The sequence below is a fragment of the Phyllobates terribilis genome, unplaced genomic scaffold (genome assembly GCF_046119375.1).
Source record: "Phyllobates terribilis strain yellow unplaced genomic scaffold, ASM4611937v1 Scaffold_8__6_contigs__length_399053987, whole genome shotgun sequence".
NCBI lineage: Eukaryota > Metazoa > Chordata > Amphibia > Anura > Dendrobatidae > Phyllobates > Phyllobates terribilis.
In genome coordinates, this window is record NW_027362768.1 from 133,912,398 (window position 1) to 133,931,199 (window position 18,802).

The 18,802-nt window shown below is 48.0% G+C and overlaps 1 protein-coding gene across 2 annotated transcripts in view; it reads right to left on the reverse strand.

Moving 5' to 3' along the window:
- NMNAT2 (nicotinamide nucleotide adenylyltransferase 2) overlaps positions 1-18,802 on the reverse strand; it is an 88,544-nt gene that overhangs the window by 43,436 nt on the left and 26,306 nt on the right. For both annotated transcript variants that reach the window (XM_073643320.1, XM_073643319.1), the window contains exon 2: positions 4,232-4,320. In XM_073643320.1, the coding sequence (XP_073499421.1) occupies positions 4,232-4,320 (89 nt within the window). The remainder of the gene's footprint in view (positions 1-4,231; positions 4,321-18,802) is intronic.

Below are 18,802 nucleotides of genomic sequence, written 5' to 3' on the forward strand. Positions count from 1 at the left end.
ACGGATCACAAAAACCTGGCATATCTCCAAAATGCCCAGAGACTCAATCCTCGCCAGGCCCGGTGGTCGTTGTTTTTTGCCCGCTTCGACTTCATTCTTTATTTCCGTCCGGCGGACAAGAACGTCAAAGCTGATGCCTTGTCCCGGTCCTTCCTGTCCTCCGATCAAGAGGAGGAACCTACGCACATCATCGACTCCTCCAAAGTGATGAATGTGGCCCCCTTGGATCTGACTCGTCTTCCACCCGGTAAGACGTTCGTAGCTGTGCCATATCGGGAGAGGGTTCTTCGCTGGGGACATTCTTCTAAACTAGCTGGCCATGCTGGCCAAAAGAAGACCTTCCAACTTATTACCCGGCATTACTGGTGGCCTACCCTGCGTAAGGACGTGGTAGACTTCGTCGCGGCCTGTTCATCCTGTGCCCGTAACAAAGTTCCCCGACATCTACCTGCCGGCCATCTCCTGCCCCTTCCCGTACCTGCTGCTCCTTGGCAACACATCGCTATGGACTTTATCACCGACCTTCCAGTTTCTGCCGGTTGTACTGTCATTTGGGTTGTCGCTGACCGTTTTTCTAAGATGGCCCACTTCATTCCCCTGCCTGGTCTCCCGTCTGCACCCGAGCTGGCTAAAGATTTTATCCGCCACATCTTCCGTCTCCATGGTCTGCCTCTCCACATCGTGACGGATCGTGGGGTTCAGTTCACCTCACGCTTCTGGAGAGCCACATGTAAGCTGCTGGACATTACCCTGGACTTCTCCTCCGCTTACCACCCTCAGTTCAATGGTCAAGTGGAGCGGATCAATCAGATCTTGACCAGCTACCTCCGGCACTTCGTTGATGCTCACCACTCGGACTGGGTGGATCTCCTACCATGGGCCGAGTTCTCTTATAACAACCATGAGAGCGAATCCTCTTCCAAATCCCCGTTCTTTATAGTCGGTGGCCAACATCCCCGGATTCCACTTCCTGTCTTCGTTTCTGTGGACAACGCTGCTGCGGAGTCTCTTGTCAGCGAATTTTCTACTATTTGGGAGAGCACCAGGTCCGCTCTTCTTCTCTCCTCTGAGCGGATGAAGAGATATGCTGATAAGAGACGTCTGGATCCGCCCCAATTCCGTCCGGGAGACAAGGTTTGGCTCTCATCCAAACATGTGCGGCTCAAAGTACCCTCCTACAAGTTGGGTCCTCGATTCATCGGTCCCTTCGAAGTCCTCAGGCAAATTAACCCTGTGGCCTACAAATTAAAACTCCCGGCCACCCTACGGATCCCCAACTCCTTCCACGTATCTCTCCTCAAACCCGTTGTCTTTAACTTTTTTTCCAAAAATCCAGGTACCCTTCCTGCTCCGGTTTCCGCTGATGACATCTTTGAGGTAGAGAGTATTCTGGCCTCCAAGAGGGTAAGAGGAAAAACCTTTTTTCTGGTAGATTGGAAGGGGTTTGGTCCTGAGGAGAGGACTTGGGAACCCAGGGAGAACATCAACGCCCCGCTTCTTCTTGAAAAATTTCTTTCTGGCCAAAAAAAGAGGGGGCCTAAAGGGGGGGGTACTGTAGCATCGGCGTCTCTGCCCCGTTCTAGGCAGAGACGCCGTCCCTCTCACCTCCCCGCTCCTGGCGCGGCGTCCTCCAGCGCTTCTCTCCCCGCTGCTTCCGGCACGCGCTCCTTCCCCGGCAGTGTGCTTAGGGCGCGCGCGCTTCCCCTCTCTTAAAGGGACCGCGCGCGCCGTCCTAAGGAGTCCCCGGCCAATTGCCGGAGGACCTCCCATATAAAAGGCACCTCCTCCAAAATGGAGGTGCCCGAGCAATGTTGTAGCAATGTTCACTACTCTGCTTCAGCCCTCAGGTCCCGTTGCCAGTTACCTGCCAGATACCTGCCAGATTCCTGCCAGCTTGCTGTCTTATTCCTGCCTGATATTCTGCTACCTGCCTGCTAGCCTGAGGTCCGACGGTCTGCCCTCCAACTCCTGTCAGTCTGTCTAAGGACCAGCTTGCCCGCTCACCTGGGAGCGCACATCTGCTACCTGCCTGCTTGCCTGAGGTCCGACGGTCTGCCTTCCAACTCCTGTCAGTCTGTCTATGGACCAGCTTGCCCGCTCACCTGGGAGCGCTCATCTGCTGCCTGTCTGCTAGCCTACCTGGAGGCTCTGCCGTCACGTGCTGTGACCACCCGCCTGTCCAGAGACTTCTGCCCGCTCACCTGGGAGCGCTTATCTGCTACCTGTCTGTTGGTCTTCCTGGAGGCTCCGCCGTCACATGCTGTGACCACCCGTTTATCCAGAGATTCTCGCCTGCTCACCTGGGAGCTCACGTCTATCATCAGCCGCCACAGGTCGTACCAATCCTTTACCCAGAGACTGCCCCGGTCACTTGCTGTGACCTCCTGCCCGTTCATCCAGAGACTGCCCCGGTCACTTGCTGTGACCTTCTGCCCGTTCATCCAGAGACTGCCCCGGTCACTTGCTGTGACCTCCTGCCCGTTCATCCAGAGACTGCCCCGGTCACTTGCCGTGACCTCCTGTCCGTTCATTCAGAGACTGTCCCGGTCACCTGCTGTGACTGCCTGCTCGTCTACCCTGGTCGCCACCCGCTCCCTTACAAGGACCGCCGCCTTGTATAGTAGCTCAGAGGTTCCGCCTCCCAGACCCGTTACACCCAAGGCGCCAGAAGATGTAAATCCGGCACCTGGTAGCTATCTAGCTCGAAATGGTGGTTTCACAAGTTATAAACACTTGGAGCCTAAAGCCGGGGTCACTAGGAGACTCCCACTCGTCTCTCGGTCACTCGCACCTTGCCACTGCTACATCCCTCCATAAAGTAAGTAAATGTGGTCGTATTTTAACCAGTAAGTTACCGCACCTGCAACCCGGAATGGGTAAAAATAGTTCAAATGATTTGGATTTGCAGCAACTTGTTGGCTGCGGTTGCAGAAATCTCCTGTTCGCAACGTAAGTCGATTGCAAAATGACCGGCTAAGGCCAGACTCACACATCCGAGTATGGGCCACCATGGAGGACCGACATATATGAAGCTAATGAGTTTGTGTCAGATGACCACAAAACATGGATGTGTGAACCCAGCCTTACCTCAGCCTGGAGTCCCAGGTTGGGAGCCGCACCTGTAAAGTCAGGGGTGCTAGAAATGAATTAGAAGAAAGGAAATTGCAATGACTAAAGAGTACTGAAGAGGATTAAAAGTGTTTTTTCTTCACCGCCGATGGAGTTCCACAGGAGGGATCCAGGGTACACAGGGGTTGAAGCAATGCGGTTTTAATATTGACGCGTTTCGAAGTTATCGAACTTCTTCAGGATACAATTTGATCACAATCTGCTTAATTATGACTGTGGTTGTATCCTGAAGAAGTTTGATAACTTCGAAACGCGTCGATATTAAAACCGCATTGCTTCAACCCCTGTGTACTCTGGATCCACCAGCAGCGCAGAAAGAAAACACTAAATCCTCTTCAGTACTCTTCTGGTGTTGCAATCTCTGGTTCTGCAGCAGCTGATTTACACCATCAGGTGAGCAAACACTCCCTACTAACATACCTTTTGCTATGAGTTAAGACCTTTTTGCACTTTTTTGCTCCGGCTGGTATCAATGACTAAAGATAGCAGTCTGAAACGCGTTTGCTAATTATGGTTGGTACTGGAGTTGGACTTTTTAAACCGTTTTCTAATAAAGAGTGTTTTTAATGAAGATTCTGATTCTGGAATCTCCTTTCTTCTAATTGGCTTTCCTGTGGCACCGCAAGGTTCCTTGCATTGATTCTTCATTTTTTGGGTGAGTTGAGCTTTTTTTCTACTATTTTGCTAGAACATAAATTACGTGACACTTTGGAGATGATCTGAACGGCGTACAATGAAGAGGACGAGTGCAACACGCTAGTGAATATGATCTAATGTCTTACAGCTTTTCTTAAAAACTACATGGTCTTGATAGTCATTGTCATCCTCATTATTATGGCCGCAGGAAATATCTTTACAGACACAATGCAGCTGATTTCCATGGTGAGAAACACGGGGCTGTGATCTGATTATTGATTATCATTGTATTACCTTCACACACAGACATAGGAAAAACAATATTTGTCTTTTATAGTAAAGATAATAATAATGATTAGTATAGATTCAGTGATATTTATTATTTTAGTGCCATTTATTCCATAGAATGATATAGATAATAAAAAACAAGTACAATAATCTTAAACAATACAAGTGTAATCTGTACCTGTTTCCCGTAAGAATCGTGGACGGGGGAGATGATTCCTCCAATCACAATGAACCGTCCTGTTTTGTGCAGGTAATCCCGGGCTCTCTCTGCAAACAGAAAATGGATTCTGGTCAGGAAGCCACAGGAAACTGAATCTAAAGGTAAAATAGTGATTATAGGGACAAAATAATTTTTTTTGCACTTCCTATTGGAAAACGCTACAGTCCGACCCTCCCTATCCTAAGAGGGCTGCTAACAGAGAACAGTAGACTGCATATAACTGAACAGTAAATTATTGATAAAATGGGCATTAGGACAGGTATGTAATAATTGAAAAGTACTTATATTAAAGGGGTTGTGTAACTAGAGGGACCCTCATGTACTGTCACTCCTGTGAATCCGGTGCAGGCAGCTCTCGTGGTCATCGCCTGCTCCGGATGCAATGGCTTCATTGTCCAGACGACATAGACGGTGCAGTCATTGCTTCTGGTTCTAGTGCAGACCACTGGAGAGGTCTATACTGGATCCACATGGGTGACAACAATAATCCATGCCTTAAATTTTTTTTTACATCAGACAACCCCTTTAAGATGGCCAGACATGTTCAATAGCCATTGGCGAACACACAGATGACAGCTATTGCTCCGGATTTTTCCATACACATGATTACAGGACACAAGGAATAATCCACATGATATGAGCCACAGAGAATTCACGTTTTTGGTATTAAAAACAATTATTACCGTATTAGGTTATTCCTATATGTGCAAAAGCCTGAAATATCAATATAAAGGGCTGTTGTCTTTGGGTAATCAGATAAGAGGCGGTCCGCCAGGTGATCGGTTGCAATTTGAGGACAAATCTGGCTGCAAGTGTTTCCTACAGCGCCTCTACAGGAGATATCAAGCATAACATAGTGTCTATTGGACTGAGTCCTCCATGGCTAGAGTAGATCTTAGTAGCTACAGTCAACAGTGGACATGGGTCCTGAATGAAGAGCCCCTTTTTTAACTATTGATATTATAATAGGGTGGATATTCTAAACCCCTTTTAACTCTAAACAAAAAAAAGAATGCAGCCAATTTACAATTAAAAAATATAAAGATGGAAGCCTTTTTTATCCTTCTTTTCTCTTTCTTACATGGGCTCTTATAGAAGAACATATGGTTATAAATGAATTACATCTCAGATAATGGAAGCATCTTTGGTCTCTTGGAATATTACTAATGTGTTCTGCACCGTCTGACATGACACGGAGATCTGTATTAGATCAATCCAAGAAGAGTCCAATTAAGTTAGTGAAATCCTTAGAGACTTGATAAGAATATATGAGCAAGACAAAATACAGATATTGAGCACATTAGTTTTATAAATAAATACTTATTATCTTTGCCAATGAGAACCGCCTAAAGTTCACTATGTGTAATAAAGCGCTGTCTGTGGAGGCCTAGCAGCTCTTAATAGAACTTTTCACAAGCCATTCCTTTAATGGGAACATGTCTCCGCTTCGTAGGTGAGTATATTAAAAGCTGTTTTTTGTGTTATGCAGAGTACACTGGGGACATATATACAATATAGTAGAATATTGGAACCCTGGCCTTCACCCTTTAGGGAATGGGAAATGTTCAGCTCACCAAGTGCAGCAAACGTCATCCTTTACCCTTTATTCAGGGATCTGGACTTATGCAGGGTCCCCTGAGTTATGTCTATGGAGTGGCTGCTGGCTGGTGGAGCGAGCTGGCAGAGAGAAGGGTAGTCAAGTCAAGTCAGAGAAATATAAAAACAAGGTCAGGAACTAAACACCAGGCGATTCAGGGGCTAGACAAAGCAAGAGACCAGGGTAGTACAGAACTATAACTGGCAACTATAAGTAGCTGCTGGGGGGTTAAATACAGAGTGGCCAAGGCTTACAGCAAGGAGCTAATTAGATGGACAATGTTAAGGTATTAAACTACAAGCTGCATGTCTTGATGGCACCACTAGTCCAAGAAATCAATCAACAGGGCTCTTGTGCCCCCTGCATCATCTGCAATGAAAGTGCTGCACCGTCTAGCAACAGATGCAGAGATACAGTTAGGTCCATATATATTTGGACAGAGATAACATTTTTCTAATTTTGGTTCTAGACATTACCACAATGAATTTTAAAGAAAACAATTCAGATGCAGTTGAAGTTCAGACTTTCAGCTTTCATTTGAGGGTATCCACATTAAAATTGGATGAAGGGTTTAGGAGTTTCAGCTCCTTAACATATGTCACCCTGTTTTTAAAGGGACCAAAAGTAATTGGACAATTGACTCCAAGGCTATTTCATGGACAGGTGTGGGCAATCCCTTCGTTATGTCATTCTCAATTAAGCAGATAAAAGACCTGGAGTTGATTTGAGGTGTGGTGCTTGCATTTGGAAGGTTTTGCTGTGTAGTAAACATGCGGTCAAAGGAGCTCTCCATGCAGGTGAAACAAGCCATCCTTAAGCTGCAAAAACAGAAAAAACCCATCCGAGAAATTGCTACAATATTAGGAGTGGCAAAATCTACAGTTTGGTACATCCTGAGAAAGAAAGAAAGCACTGGTGAACTCATCAATGCAAAAAGACCTGGGCACCCACGGAAGACAACAGTGGTGGATGATCGCAGAATAATCTCCATGGTGAAGAGAAACCCCTTCACAACAGCCAACCAAGTGAACAACACTCTCCAGGAGGTAGGCGTATCAATATCCAAATCTACCATAAAGAGAAGACTGCATGAAAGTAAATACAGAGGGTTCACTGCATGGTGCAAGCCACTCATAAGCATCAAGAATAAAAAGGCTAGACTGGACTTTGCTAAAAAAACATCTAAAAAAGCCAGCACAGTTCTGGAAGAACATTCTATGGACAGATGAAACCAAGATCAACCTCTACCAGAATGATGGAAAGAGAAAAGTATGGCGAAGGCGTGGTACAGCTCATGATCCAAAGCATACCACATCATCTGTAAAACACGGCGGAGGCAGTGTGATGGCTTGGGCATGCATGGCTGCCAGTGGCACTGGGTCACTAGTGTTTATTGATGATGTGACAAAGGACAGAAGCAGCCAAATGAATTCTGATGTATTCAGAGCCATACTGTGTGCTCAGATCCAGCCAAATGCAGCCAAACTGATTGGTCGTCGTTTCATACTACAGATGGACAATGACCCAAAACATAAAGCCAAAGCAACCCAGGAGTTTATTAAAGCAAAGAAGTGGAATATTCTTGAATGGCCAAGTCAGTCACCTGATCTCAACCCAATTGAGCATGCATTTCACTTGTTAAAGACTAAACTTCAGACAGAAAGGCCCACAAACAAACAGCAACTGAAAACCACCGCAGTGAAGGCCTGGCAGAGCATCAAAAAGGAGGAAACACAGCGTCTGGTGATGTCCATTGTAACGGGTCCGGGAGGCGGAACCTCTGAGCTACAAGGGGGCGGCCCTTGTAAGGGAGCGGGTGGCAGTCTCTGGATGAACGGACAGGGGGTTACGGCAAGTGATCAGGGCAGTCTCTGGGTAAGGGGTAGGTACGACCTGTGATGGCAGAGCCTCCGGGTAGGCTAGCAGGCAGATGGTAGATGTGTGCTCCCAGGTGAGCAAGCGAGAGTCTCTGGAATAGCAGGTGGTCACGGCACGTGACGGCGGAACCTCCGGGCTGGCAGGCAGGTAGGTAACGGAGAAGCGCTCCCAGGTGAGCGGGCAAGAGTCTCTGGAATAGCTGGTGGTCACCGCACGTGACAACGGGACCTCCGGGCTGGCAAGCAGGCAGGTAACGGAGATGCGCTCCCAGGTGAGCGGGCAAGAGTCTCTGAGATAGCTGGTGGTCACAGCACGTGACAACGGAGCCTCCGGGCTGGCAAGCAGGCAGGTAGCGGAGAAGCGCTCCCAGGTGAGCGGGCAAGCTGGTCCATAGACAGACTGACCGGAGTTGTAAGGCAGACCGTCGGACCTCAGGCAAGCAGGCAGGTAGCTGATGTGCGCTCCCAGGTGAGCGGACAAGTTGGTCCTTAGACAGACTGACCGGAGTTGTAAGGCAGACCGTCGGGCCTCAGGCAGGCAGGCAGGTAACAAGTATTCAGGCAGGAATCAGGCAGGTAACTAGCAGGAAACTGGCAGGAAACTGGCAGGTAACTGGCAGGTAACTGGCAACGGGACCTGAGGGCTGAAGCACAGGTGAGACACAGGTGCAAACAACATTGCTCGGGCACCTCCATTTTGGAGGAGGTGCCTTATATATGATGAAGTCCTCCGGCCATTGGCCGGGGACTCTTTAGGGCGGCGCGCGCGGCCCCTTTAAGAGGAGGGGAGCGCGCGCGCGCGCGCCCTAAGCACAGGGGCCGGGAAGGAGCGCGCGCTGAGAGCAGAGCAGGAGGAGGACGCCGGGACGGAGCGCGCGCTGACAGCAGAGCGGGGGAAGGAAGCCGGGCACGGAGCAGAGCGGTGAGGGGAGCAGCGTCCCTGCCTAGCAGAGGGCAGGGACGCCGGCACTACAGTACCCCCCCCTTTAGGCCCCCCCTTTTTTAGGCCAGACAGAAATTTAGCTAGGATGAGAGGGGCATGGATGTTCTCCCGGGGCTCCCACGTTCTCTCCTCAGGACCAAACCCCTTCCAATCTACCAGAAAAAAGGTCTTTCCTCTTACCCTTTTGGTGGCAAGAATGTTCTCTACCTCAAACTCGTCCTCAGCAGAAACCGGAGCAGGAGGCGTACCTGTAGACTTGGAAAAAGAGTTAAGTACCACAGGTTTGAGGAGAGATACATGGAAGGAGTTAGGGATCCGTAAGTTGGCCGGGAGTTTCAATTTATAGGCCACCGGGTTGATCTGACTGATGACCTCCAGTGGGCCGATGAACCGAGGCCCTAACTTATAGGAAGGGATCTTGAGCCGGACATATTTGGACGAGAGCCAGACTTTATCCCCAGGGCGGAATTGAGGAGGGTCCAGACGTTTTTTGTCAGCGTGTCTTTTCATACGCTCGGATGACAGAAGGAGTGCGGACCGGGTACTCTCCCATATGGAGGAAAATTTGTTAACAAGAGATTCCGCAGCCGGATTGTCCGCCGAGGTGGAGACGGGAAACGGGATCCGAGGATGCTGACCGTAGACTACAAAAAACGGGGATTTGGAGGAAGACTCGCTCTCGTGATTGTTGTACGAGAATTCGGCCCATGGCAGGAGATCCACCCAGTCAGAATGGTGGGCATTAACGAAGTGCCGAAGGTAACTGGTCAGGTTCTGATTGATCCGCTCCACTTGACCATTAGACTGTGGGTGGTAAGCGGAGGAGAAGTCCAGGGTGACGTCCAGCAATTTACAAGTGGCTCTCCAGAAACGGGAAGTGAACTGTACCCCACGATCCGACACGATGTGACGGGGCAGGCCATGAAGACGGAAGATGTGGCGGATAAAGTCTTTAGCCAGCTCGGGTGCAGACGGAAGACCTGGCAGTGGAATGAAGTGAGCCATCTTGGAGAAGCGGTCAGCGACCACCCAAATGACCGTACAACCGGCAGAGACGGGCAGATCAGTAATGAAGTCCATCGCTATATGCTGCCAGGGGGCAGCAGGTACTGGCAGAGGAAGGAGGCGACCGGCTGGCAGGTGTCTCGGAACTTTGTTGCGGGCGCAGGACACACAGGCAGAAACAAAGTCTATTACATCCTTGTGCAGGTTAGGCCACCAGTAGTGCCGGGTAATAAGCTGGAGGGTCTTTTTCTGACCGGCGTGGCCAGCTAGTTTAGACGAATGACCCCAGTGTAGGATCTTCTCCCGATCAGGTACTGGTACGAACGTCTTACCAGGAGGAAGACGATTTAGACTCACGGGAGCCACCTGCATTACTCTGGCGGGATCGATGATATGTTTCGGATCCTCCTCGAGATCAGACACCAGAAAGGATCGAGACAAGGCGTCCGCCTTGACGTTTTTGTCAGCCGGGCGAAAATGAAGGACAAAATCAAAACGAGCAAAAAACAAGGACCACCGGGCTTGGCGCGGGTTAAGTCTCTGGGCATGCTGGAGGTAAGCCAAGTTCTTGTGGTCAGTGTAAATTATTACCGGGTGAAGAGCCCCCTCGAGCAGGTAACGCCACTCCTCCAATGCCAGTTTGATGGCCAATAACTCTCGGTCTCCTATGGAATAGTTGCGCTCAGAGGAGGAGAAGAGTTTAGAGAAGAAGCCACAAGTTACCATCCTCCCGGAAGATGATTTTTGAGTAAGTACCGCTCCGGCTCCAGAGGAGGAGGCGTCAACTTCCAGGAAGAACTGCTTGTTGCCATCTGGGCGATGCAGCACCGGGGCGGAAGAGAAGGCCTGTTTAAGGGAAAGAAAGGCCTCTTCTGCTTCGGGTGGCCACTCTTTGGGATTAGTACCTTTACGGGTGAGCGCAGAAATTGGGGCCGTCCGGGAAGAGAAGTGTGGTATGAAGAGGCGGTAGTAGTTGGCGAAGCCCAGGAATCGCTGAATGGCCTTCAACCCCTCCGGTCGGGGCCATTTCTCGATGGCAGACAGTTTCTCAGGATCCATTTGTAGGCCGGTCTGAGAGATAATGTAGCCCAGAAACGGAAGCGAGGTCTGCTCAAAGAGGCACTTCTCAAATTTAGCGTAGAGATGGTTCTGCCTTAGCCTGAGCAGGACCTGACGAACGTCCCTCCGGTGAGTCTGGAGATCCGGAGAGAAGACCAAGATGTCGTCCAGGTACACCACTACGCAGGAGTAGAGAAGGTCCCGGAAGATGTCATTGACCAACTCTTGAAAGACGGCAGGAGCGTTACAGAGACCAAAGGGCATTACCAGGTATTCATAGTGGCCGTCCCGGGTGTTGAATGCCGTCTTCCATTCATCCCCCTGACGAATACGAACCAGGTTGTACGCCCCACGAAGGTCCAGTTTGGTGAAGATCCTAGCCCCCCTCAGACGATCAAATAATTCTGGAATGAGCGGAAGGGGGTACTTATTCTTCACCGTGATCAGGTTTAGGCCTCTATAGTCTATACAGGGGCGGAGAGAGCCGTCCTTCTTTTTGACGAAAAAGAAGCCTGCTCCCGCCGGGGAGGTAGATTTCCGGATGAATCCTCTGGCCAGATTCTCCTCAATATATTCGGACATTGACCGGGTCTCAGCAGCGGATAAAGGATAGATACGCCCACGGGGAGGAGTAGTACCGGGTAGCAGATCGATGGGACAGTCGTATGGTCTATGTGGTGGTAATGTCTCTGCCTCCTTTTTATTAAAGACATCTGCATAAGACCAATAAGGAATCGGAAGTCCAGGTAGATTAGCTGGGGTAGGAGAGGGACGGACGGGATGGACGGGAACCAGGCAGGTTTTATGACAGTCTTGTCCCCAGCGAAGGACCTCTCCGGTTTGCCAGTCTAGCACGGGTGCATGTCTCTGGAGCCAGGGCAGACCTAGCAAGAGGGCGTGAGAGAGTCCAGGCAGAACATGAAAGGAGATACTTTCAGAATGCAGCATTCCCACCTGCAGGGTAATGGATTCGGTGATGAGTTGAATGGGGCGAGGTAAGAGGCCCCCATCCACGGCAGCGACAGACAAGGGTACAGCCAGAGGTTTGGTGGGGATGCGGTATTTCTCAACCAGGGACTGTGAAATAAGGTTCCCGGCTGCTCCAGAGTCAAGTTGGGCTAGTTCGAAATAACGGTTCTCCCCGTAGATGATCGAAACAGACAACAGCAGGGATGGAGAGGATTTATTCTTGTCTAGGTGGACCTCTCTGAGCGAACCTAGACACAGGCGTTTCCCGACCTCTCCGGGCAGGCACGGATCCGGTGCTCCTTACTGCCACAGTAGAAGCAGCTCCCCTCGGCACGGCGTGAGTCCTGACGGGTTTTGACCATCTTGGTCTGGTCGACCTGCATAGGCTCAGGAGAGTGTACCTGGGGAGAAACGGAGGGAATGACGGGTTTCTGGAAAGTAGGAGCTAAACGTGGAATCCTTCTCTCACGGGTGACCTCTTTGGCACGCTCCTGGAACCGTAGGTCAATCCGGGTGGCAAGGGTTATTAGATCATCGAGAGAGGTAGGAATGTCCCGACCAGCAAGTTCATCTTTAATACGACCGGACAGACCCTCCCAGAAGACGGATACCAGAGCGTCGTTATCCCAGGCCAGCTCCGAGGCAAGGGTGCGGAACCGTATGGCATATTGGCCCACGGTGAGACCCTCCTGACGGAGGCGTAGCAGAGAGGATGCGGATGAGGTCTTCCGTCCGGGTTCGTCGAAGACTTTCCGGAAAGCTGAGAGAAAAGCAGGCAAGTTGGACACCAGGGGGTCTCCTCTCTCCCATAGAGGATTTAGCCAGGCCAGGGCCTCCCCGGTGAGATGGGACATGATAAAGGCAATTTTGGCCCGGTCGGAATTAAACTGATGGGACAAAAGTTCAAAGTGCAGGGTGCACTGATTTATGAAGCCCCGAGCCTGGGCGGAGTCACCTCCGAAGCGAGGAGGTGCAGACAGCCGGGGTCCGGGATAGGTTACCATGGTATTAGTGGGTAGCGGAGCTGCCGGGTTGCGAGTCATGGTACTGGCAGTGGCTGCAGGTGGTGCAGTCAGAGTGTCCAGGCGAGTATTGACATTCCGCAGGTGACCCAGGATGGACTCCTGTTGGGACCTTTGACGGGATAGTTCATGACACAGGTCCGTGAGCGAGGGAGCTTGGGTGCCACCGGGTTCCATGGCCCGAGCAAACTGTAACGGGTCCGGGAGGCGGAACCTCTGAGCTACTATACAAGGGGGCGGCCCTTGTAAGGGAGCGGGTGGCAGTCTCTGGATGAACGGACAGGGGGTTACGGCAAGTGATCAGGGCAGTCTCTGGGTAAGGGGTAGGTACGACCTGTGATGGCAGAGCCTCCGGGTAGGCTAGCAGGCAGATGGTAGATGTGTGCTCCCAGGTGAGCAAGCGAGAGTCTCTGGAATAGCAGGTGGTCACGGCACGTGACGGCGGAACCTCCGGGCTGGCAGGCAGGTAGGTAACGGAGAAGCGCTCCCAGGTGAGCGGGCAAGAGTCTCTGGAATAGCTGGTGGTCACCGCACGTGACAACGGGACCTCCGGGCTGGCAAGCAGGCAGGTAACGGAGATGCGCTCCCAGGTGAGCGGGCAAGAGTCTCTGAGATAGCTGGTGGTCACAGCACGTGACAACGGAGCCTCCGGGCTGGCAAGCAGGCAGGTAGCGGAGAAGCGCTCCCAGGTGAGCGGGCAAGCTGGTCCATAGACAGACTGACCGGAGTTGTAAGGCAGACCGTCGGACCTCAGGCAAGCAGGCAGGTAGCTGATGTGCGCTCCCAGGTGAGCGGACAAGTTGGTCCTTAGACAGACTGACCGGAGTTGTAAGGCAGACCGTCGGGCCTCAGGCAGGCAGGCAGGTAACAAGTATTCAGGCAGGAATCAGGCAGGTAACTAGCAGGAAACTGGCAGGAAACTGGCAGGTAACTGGCAGGTAACTGGCAACGGGACCTGAGGGCTGAAGCACAGGTGAGACACAGGTGCAAACAACATTGCTCGGGCACCTCCATTTTGGAGGAGGTGCCTTATATATGATGAAGTCCTCCGGCCATTGGCCGGGGACTCTTTAGGGCGGCGCGCGCGGCCCCTTTAAGAGGAGGGGAGCGCGCGCGCGCGCGCCCTAAGCACAGGGGCCGGGAAGGAGCGCGCGCTGAGAGCAGAGCAGGAGGAGGACGCCGGGACGGAGCGCGCGCTGACAGCAGAGCGGGGGAAGGAAGCCGGGCACGGAGCAGAGCGGTGAGGGGAGCAGCGTCCCTGCCTAGCAGAGGGCAGGGACGCCGGCACTACATCCATGAGTTCAAGACTTCAGGCAGTCATTGCCAACAAAGGATTTTCAACCAAGTACTAGAAATGAACATTTTATTTACAATTATTTAATCTGTCCAATTACTTTTGGTCCCTTTAAAAACAGGGTGGCACATGTTAAGGAGCTGAAACTCCTAAACCCTTCATCCAATTTTAATGTGGATATCCTCAAATGAAAGCTGAAAGTCTGAACTTCAACTGCATCTGAATTTTTTTGTTTAAAATTCATTGTGGTAATGTCTAGAACCAAAATTAGAAAAATGTTGTCTCTGTCCAAATATATATGGACCTAACTGTAGAAGGAGCGCATTTGGATATGGATGTCACACTAGTGATGGTCTATGTAAAGGGGCTCCATAACGTTATTTAACAAATGGATTTAATATAACAGATCACTAGAAAATGTGCTAAAAATGTAATATACAGAATATTGAAAATCCTAGATAGCAGCTGTATGGTTGGGGGTGTATTTGCTTACATATAACATTTCCATACAGCATTACATTTGCATAATACATGAATTGATTGATAATGCATAAATATACATGTGGCTCCCTCATTTACACTTTCAAGTCTTGGATTACCATTCTATAGGTTTATTGTAAACTGAAACCATAACTGTAAGGAATAATATGTAAGGAACAACTCATTTTACTAAAGGTATAGAAAAGTCCAGAACATGTAGTACAAGTATAGAACAGTACAGTACAAGAAGTACAGACAGAGAACAGCACAGCACATGTAGTACAGGTAGAGATCAGTACATGTAGAGATCAGTACAGCACATATAATACAGGTAGAGATCAGTACAGAACATGTAGTACAGGTATAGATCAGTACAGAACATGTAGTACAGGTAGAGATCAGTACATGTAGAGATCAGTACAGTACATGTAATACAGGCAGAGATCAGTACAGAACATGTAGTACAGGTAGAGATCAGTACATGTAGAGATCAGTACAGTACATGTAATACAGGCAGAGATCAGTACAGAACATGTAGTACAGGTAGAGATCAGTACAGAACATGTAGTACAAGTATAGAGCAGCACATGTAGATATCAGTACAGCACATGTAGTATAGGTATAGATCAGTACAGCACATGTAGTACAGGTAGAGATCAGTACAGAACATGTAGTGCAAGTATAGAGCAGTACATGTAGATATCAGTACAGAACATGTTGTACAGGTAGAGATCAGTACAGAACATGTAGTACAGGTAGAGATCAGTACAGAAAATGTAGTACAGGTAGAGATCAGTACAGAAAATGTAGTACAAGTATACAGGAAAAGTACACGTAGATATCAGTACAGCACATGTAGTACAGGTAGAGATTAGTACAGAACATGTAGTATATGTAGAGAGCAGTACAGCAAATGTAGCAAAGGTAGAGGTCAGTATAGCACATGTAGTACAAGTATAGAACAGTACATGTAGAGATAAGTACAGCACATATAGTACAGGTAGAGATCAGTACAGCACATGTAGTATAGGTAGAGGTCGGTGCAGCACATGTAGTACAAGTATAGAGCAGTACAGGACATGTAGTACTTGTAGAGATCAGTACAGAACATGTAGTACATGTAGAGAGCAGTAAAGCACATGTAGTACAGGTTGAGAGTAGTACAGCGCATGTAGTACAAGTTTAGAGCAGTACAGCATATGTTGTAGAACAAGTAGAGACCAGGACGGTACATGAAGTACAGGCAGAGAGCAGTACAGTATATGTAGTGCGGGTAGTGATCCATACAACACATGTAGTAGAGGTAGAGAGCAGTATAGTACATGTAGTACAGGTGGAGAGTGGTACAGTACATGTAGCACAGGCAGATAACAGTACGGTACTTGCAGCACAAGTAGATAGCAGTACATTATAGATAGCACAGGTATAGTGCAGTACAATACATGTAGAGAGAGTGTAATACATTTAGTACATGTAGAGAGAAGTGCAGCATAGGACACATAGTACATGTGCATGTACAGCACGTAAAGCAGAGGTAAACAGCAGTGAAGCACATGTATTGCAGGATGATTGCAGTAAGGTACATGTAGTACAGGTAGAAAGCAGCACAGCACATGTAGTGCAGGTATAGAGCAGCACAGCACATGTAATACAGGTAGAAAGCAGTGCAGTACATGTAGTGCAGGTAGCGAGCAGTGCAGTACATGTAGTGCAGGTAGCGAGCAGTGCAGTACATGTAGTGCAGGTAGCGAGCAGTGCAGTACATGTAGTAAGGATAGAGAGAAGTAAAGGTGCACTTGGTACTGGTAAGAGATAGAGCGGTATAGTTTGTGTAGCACAGATAGACATCAATGAAGAACATGTAGCATAGCAGAACAGAACATCTCGTACATTATTGTTTATTCTTACGAAACAATTGAAAGTGATTAGTACACAAGCTGTATGTAGTACAGTATCCAGTACAAAAAGTTGAGTCATTTATTAATTAATTTATTTTTTTTCATAAAAATATAATTGGATCTTATTTGGAGATTTTCCAGCTCTAGAGCTACAGGATCATATAATTCTATTTAGTTGAATAACGGCTTATGAAATATTACAAACCATTACAAGCCTATTAAAGTAAACTACCCCCCTTTCCATAAGGAATACTTTATGTAAAATAACTACTTCTGTTATCAGGGTTTCTTGTTTTATGAACAGAAGTTATATGAAGGTGTATTAGGGTTTTAGCATTAAAAAAAAGTCTTTATCTTATGTAATGAAACCGCATACAAGGGTCAATATCTTTTCAATGTTTATTCCTCACAATTTACAAGATTGTGCTTGCTGCTATTCAGTAGGGACTTGTATGAATATACTGACTTGTCTGCTGAATATCAAAGCATAACATAAAGATGAGTATTTTCAGCACCAGGATGCTGGACAGTTCCCAGTTGGATACTCTTATTATAAGGCTGCAAGGCTTTCAGTAAGTGAAGAAAAACATTTGTGTCCCCTGAACATGTCAGTGCTCTGTAATATCTCCATATGCTAAACAACATGAATATTACAGTTTTCATATGGAAGAAGAACAAGAATAACAACAACAAGAAAAACAAAAAGAACAAGAACAAAAACAAGAAAAAGAACAAGAAGAAAAAGAAAAAAAGAGAAAAAGAAGAACAAGAAGAAGAACTATATCCTTGCATGTTCATATTAACATTATTGGCTTTACTGCCAATTCACTGACACAGAAAAATATACATTTTTTCATAGATCTCTTTTACCACCATGATGACAATTTAAAGTGCAGCTAATTTTATTGATTCAAGAGAAATGCCCTTTTTCACACTACAGAATCAAATAATAATTTACTAAATATGCCTCACCATAACCAATAAAAAGAAGATATCATAGACTACATAAATAATAAACACTGGAAAGTCAAAGAAAATGGTTATTGCACACAGTAATGTGACAGTCTGGCAATAATATACACTGCGATGTTACAGGACAGGGAATAAGTAGATATCACAGCTAATGGCCAATGATGATGGCGATAACACATGGGTCATAGATTCAGTCTCAGAATGCACAAAGTGAATTCATAGCACGGGAATAAAAAAAAAACCCAGTGTGATATCACAGAACAGAAGGAATAAACAGTGATGTCACAGCATGGGGATAGCAGATAAAGAATACAGTGATGTCATAGCACAGGGGTGAAAAACAGTGAGATCACAGCATAGACACAATAGATATGACATCACCAAACAAGAATAATGTACATAGTGAAGTCACAGTATAGAGCACACATGTCAAACTCACCGACCCCTCATTATTCTGTATGGAGGACTATGTGGGGCCCATTATTCTGTATGGAGGACTATGTGGGGCCATTGTACTGTATGGTATGGAGGACTATGTTGGTCCTTTTATACTGTATGGAGAACTATGTGGGGCTCATAATACTGTATGGAGGACTATGTGGGGCCCATTGCCCTGTATGGAGGACTATGTGGGGCTCAGTATACTGTATGGAGGACTATGTGGGGTCCATTATTCTGTATAGACAACTATGTGAGGCCCATTATTCTGTATGGAGGACTATGTGGGGCCCATTATAATGTATGGAGGACTATGTGAGGCCCATTATTCTGTATGAAGGACTATGTGGGGCCCATTATTCTGTATGGAGGACTATGTGGGGCCATTATACAGTATGGAGGACTATGTGAGGCCCATTATTCTGTATGAAGGACTATGTGGGGCCCATTATTCTGTATGGAGGACTATGTGGGGCCATTATACTGTATGGAGGACTATCTGAGGCCATTATACTGTATGGAGGACTATGTGGGGCTCATTATTCTGTATGGAGGAGTATGTGGTGTCCATTATTCTGTATGGGGGACTATGTGGGGCCCATTATTCTGTATGGACCACTATGTGGGACCCATTATTCTGTATGGGGAACTATGTGGTGCCCATTATTCTGTATGGGGGACTATGTGGTGCCCATTATTCTGTATGGACAACTATGTGAGGCCCATTATTCTGTATGGAGGACTATATGGGACCATTATTCTGTATGGAGGACTATGTGGGGCCCATTATACTGTATGGAGGACTATGTGGGACCCATTATACTGTATGGAGTACTATGTGGGGCCCATTATTCTGTATGGAGGACTATGTGGGGCCCATTATACTGTATGGAGGACTATGTCAGACCCATTATACTGTGTGAAGGGCTGTTAATAGATATCAAGGTTGGCCCGCGACTTTGTCCAAGTTTTTTA